This window comes from Cetorhinus maximus, chromosome 11, assembly GCF_964194155.1.
Source record: "Cetorhinus maximus chromosome 11, sCetMax3.hap1.1, whole genome shotgun sequence".
Taxonomy (NCBI): Eukaryota; Metazoa; Chordata; class Chondrichthyes; order Lamniformes; family Cetorhinidae; genus Cetorhinus; species Cetorhinus maximus.
In genome coordinates this window covers 15937845-15942694 of record NC_135889.1, presented here as the reverse complement: position 1 = coordinate 15942694, position 4850 = coordinate 15937845, and the positions used below count along the sequence as shown (strand labels likewise).

Here is a 4850-nt window from a genome sequence, read left to right as displayed (position 1 = left end):
AAAATCGACTAGGTGTTTATTTCAAGGAAATGAAGTTTGTATCTCAAAGTGCCAGTGGTGTTCCTCCAAACATCAAAAAGCAGCTGCTCCACAGGTTTAGTGTCCCCGTTAGTTGGAAGGAGCTGATTGATTTCATTGATGCAAAAACAGATAACATAGCTTTGGCCTTGTTGCCCTGCTATCTAGCCACAGGTATCTAATACTGTTCAAGTTACACTACCCGAAAGGGGCCGGAGGCAGATTCAATAATAACTTTCAGAAGGGAGTTGGTGTGGGACTATGCACTGGCATGATGGGCCGAGTAGCCTTCCGCTGTGCTGCAAGATTCAATGAAGAATTCGCCAAATGGGATTGTTTCAATAAAGAATCTGCGGTGTAGTAAGTGTTGATATTTTTCTGTGTTACACTGCTGCATTTGAAATGATCCTGACCTGTACGCATTATGTAGGAGGTACGGGGGTGTGGGGGTGGTGCTGGACTATCCATCGCTCCTTTTGTCTGATCGAGATATATAGTTGCTTGCTTGACAATGACGCCTAATGACAACGCAGACGTACTGCATGCCTGGAAACTTCCTGGCCAATGTACCTTTTAGAGGACTCTTAGCCAAGCTAGCAACATAACCTCGAGTCGACTGGATAAATCAGAGCTACCGCCAGCAAAGCAAGTACAGCCGAGTCAGAGCAGGGAGCTGGTCGGAGAAAGCAGCAATCCCACAGCGGGCAAGGCGAATAAGACCAATGGGGATGTACTGCAGTGACGAAACCCGAACAATTTTGACTATTTCTGAGACCTGAGGACAAGCTTCAATTGATAGACATAAATTAGCATTGCCTCGCTGAGCGACCAGTTTAGGGATGTTTGCCGGATGGTACTTGATAGACCACTCGCCTGTTTGCATTGTGGCCTTTGCATTAAAGATATAGACAGCGGTGTACCCAGGGCGAGAGTACTCAGAGCAACACAGCGGCAAGAACGCATTGGCTTTGAGCGCTCTCCTTGGTGCCGAAAGTGGATTTTCTGTATTTTATAAAGGTGATGCTCACCAAGCCTGAACAGTTCGAGCTATTCCAACCAGAAGGAATCGGGAGCGTAGTGTGAACATGAAGGAGCTGTTAGAGTCTCCGGTGGGATCCCGCATCGCCTTGGACACACTTACAGCAGCCAGTCTCCACAAGGCGTTTTCTCGCGGTTGGCCCGGCACCGACCGTCGCTTTCTACCGAACCTTTAAAACGGCAACTTTATTGTTACAGGGATTGCTATTCGCGCTGGGAAGAGGGAAGGCGGAGGGGATGTTCAGGTGATTAAAGATGTGTGCGTTCGGGAGCTACTGTTTAGCGACCCCTTCGCCTTCATTGAAGATGCGCTCTGCGTAAACAAGTGTCAATTGACCACAAATCATCTTGCAAGAGACCATCGCACTCATAGTTGATTCGGACGAGGTACCGTCTATTTTTTTTTTCCTCTACACATTGTCATTGTTATTGCACTGTGAGGTCTCACCCTGCTGTGGGATGCATGGTTTCATTAACTGACCAACCCCATGTTATTTATCCGCACGAAGTTGCAGGAAGAAAATGCGGCATGCTTGCAACTGGTGTCAATTTTGCTCCCATTTTCTAGCCTCCCGTTCAGTGGGATGCAAACGTTTGAAAATAGAGTTAATTTCGACGAACTGGTCACAAACACTAGATGTAACCACGGTCCAGTCACCTTGCCTTTATTCACTTGCCACCCCAGGTTATAATTAATGGTACGGAAACGTTGTAAATCAGACGGTGAGTATGACTGAACGGTTAACACTGCTATGTGTTTGGTGTAACACCGCATCCCGGAAGACTAAAGGTCATTTCAGTTCCTGAGGAGAATGAGATTCCGCGTCAGCACAAACGGCGACTTCTGTCCTTAATTTTGTACCCCACGCGCTTTTTTTTTTGTTAAAGTTTTACACGTTTGTCATATTGCATCTGCAGAATGAGTTTGTGCTTCCCGGTTTAAAGTTTTCCCTGTGTCTCTCCGTGCTGTGTGTTTGAGTTGCAGCTACTTCGGTGTCAGCCGGGTTTAGTGGGTAGCATTCTTGCCCCTAAGTTGCAAGGCTGTGGGGTTCAAGCTCCGTTCCAGAGACTCAAACGCAGAATCCAGGTCTACACTCCAGTGCAGTGCTGGGAGGGTGCTGCAATGCCGGAGGTGCACCCGTCCTCTCAGGTGGATATAAAAGATGGCACTATTTGTGAGAAGAACGGTTGTTTCTCCTGGTGTCCTAACCAATATTTATCCAACACCAGAAAAAATTGATAATTTACCGCATGACTGTTTATGGGAGCTTGCTGTGCATAAATTGGCTGCCGCCTTTCCTACATTACAACAGCTTAATAAAGCACTTCAGCGACTGTAAGACGCATTGGGGTGTCGTGATAGGCGTTGTTTAAATGCAAGTCTTTCTCTTAAACTTGTTATTTTACTTTGTTGTTTTCCAGTCTGGAGTCTATGGGCAGCCGTAGCCCGGTCCAGAGCAGGAGCTGATAGCCAAGGAGAGGCACTTGTGGACTATGGCTCCTGGGCTCCAGGCAGCGTGCGTCCTCCTCCTCATGACCCCGGTCCTCCTCAGCCCGGCTGCCGTCGATCAGGACGATGACCTGGAAGGTGACAACACGCTGGGGCTAGGCAACAATGACATGGACTTTGACGACTACCGAGGCAAAGGCTGCGTGGACGACAGTGGTTTTGTGTACAAACTGGGCGAGCGCTTTTTCCCGGGCCATTTGAACTGCCCGTGCGTGTGCACAGAGGATGGCCCAGTGTGTGACCAGCCCGAGTGCCCCAAAATCCACCCCAAGTGCAGTAAGGTCGAGCACAACGGCTGCTGTCCCGAATGTAAAGAAGTGAAAAACTTTTGTGAATACCGTGCAAAAACCTACAAAGTGCTGGAAGAATTCAAGGTAGGAGCACTGCAGCCACAGCTGTGTACATCATTCAGCATCTGCCTCGGCTAAAACGTGGCTTTGTTTCATACTCGAGAGCTTAAAGCCAGAACTGACTGCAAACACTGATTTCAAAGAGGGTTTATTGTGAATACTGACGATGAATCACAGATAAGATTTATTTCAGTTGTGTTTGTTAAAGTGGGCTCACTTTAATATCAAGGATTCCGTGGCTGTCGCCCTTATATTTTAATTTTATAAATTGCAATGTTCCCACTTTTTGCGCTATGGTTAGTGATGTAAATACACTCTCTTCTGGACCTTGGTTTATCACAAAGAGGAAACCTGGCAGATTTATGGATTTTCTTAAAGCCTCACGAATGACATTACACAAATTAAACACAAATGAATCAGATTCACCGGGCAGGACAGTAAGGAGCTAAATTAATTCCTGTTAGGACGAGTCCCAATCACTAACTCAACTGCAGTTATTTTAAAGGCTCTTCCGCTCTCTGGCTTATTTATCTGTTGTTTTTATTGGGAGGGGGGTGGGAGGAAGGGTGATGCTATTAACTGTGCAAATATAAATGCCTTTCCTACGTAATGCTTTTGAAGCCAGCTCTATCGGGAAGAGCTTTGCTGGCTACACGATTGAATAAAAAAAAAACCTGTGTGGTTGTTTCAGCCGTCTCCCTGTGAGTGGTGCCGGTGTGAAGCCAGCAGCGAGGTGCACTGCGTGGTCGCTGATTGTGCAGTCCCGGAGTGCGTCAATCCAGTCTACGAGCCCGAGCAGTGCTGCCCCGTGTGCAAGAACGGTAAGGAGTTGTGCAACCACTACCGACTGTCTTAAATCCCGGTCCTCGGAGACTGCAGTCAGCGGGAGTGATTTTGTTTTTAAAAAGAGAGCCCACAAGACAAGGACCCAATATTCCACGTTTTCTAAGATTCAGATTAGAACACTGTAAGTCTATTTCTGTATTTGTGAGAGTGAGAGCAATCGAATTTAAAAAAAAACTTCGTTCAGACCTCAAAACGATTCGAACAAGGTTTCTTTCACCGGTTTACTTCTGGTTTAGAGAGTATTTCAGTTCTTGAGCGATTGTGTACTTATAACAGGGCGAAAGTGGACAGTATAATTTAGGAAGGAACTGAGGCGCAAAATAAATTTCAAGGGACTTAGGAAAGTACATAGGAAGGAACAAAGGAGGCAGCATAGAGACATCAGAAAGGACATAAGGCCAGGAGTAGCCCCTTCAACCATGTAGGCATAAGCATTCGAAAGTTAGGAGTTCAGAGATGGCCAAATTCTATAGCACCTTCCTCGCCTCCCAGTGGGGCAGGGGAATCGTGATGTGTGAGTAACCCGGGCCTGTTGACTGCAGCATTTCAACCATTGGCCGGTGTTAACAGTGCTGTTGATTGGCTGGACGCCTGAGCAGAGGCCAATATTGTGAATGACTAGGACCAGTTCAAGCTAGCCCGTGCCTCCTTTAAGGTGGGAAAGGGGGGAGCCTTGTAACTGGAGCAGGTGCTGAGAATAGTACAGGAAGTGACTCTGACCCTTACAACGTTGAATAATGGCACAAAGTGGGAGAGTGCGAGCTCCAAGGTTTTTGGATGCTGTGTTGGCGACCTTGTTGAAGGAAGTGGAGAGGAGGAGAGCTGTTCGATATCTGCAGGGGGGACCAGAAGGCCATCCAGCCACAAGCTTAAAAAAGGCCATCGGAGCAGATGTCAGTGAAGGTGAATGCCAGGACTCAAGCCCTACGGACCCGATGCAGCACCATAAGAAGTTCCATGACCTCACACGAGTGGCCAGGGTCAGTGAGCGCATCTATCACTCACCAAACTACAATCTTTATCAATCACAACTCATACCCAGCAGTCATCAGAACATCAGAAACCAGAGCAGGAGCATGCCATTAAAC

General features: G+C 47.3%; 1 protein-coding gene across 1 annotated transcript in view; it reads left to right on the top strand.

Moving 5' to 3' along the window:
* The first annotated feature begins 1247 nt into the window (after positions 1 to 1247).
* The window catches only part of vwc2l (von Willebrand factor C domain containing 2 like), a 19977-nt gene continuing 16374 nt past the window's right edge, over positions 1248 to 4850 (top strand). Inside the window, exons 1-3 of the mRNA XM_078551348.1 lie at positions 1248 to 1443; positions 2479 to 2940; positions 3608 to 3737. Coding sequence (XP_078407474.1) covers positions 2551 to 2940; positions 3608 to 3737 — 520 coding nt within the window. The 5' untranslated portion in view covers positions 1248 to 1443; positions 2479 to 2550. The remainder of the gene's footprint in view (positions 1444 to 2478; positions 2941 to 3607; positions 3738 to 4850) is intronic.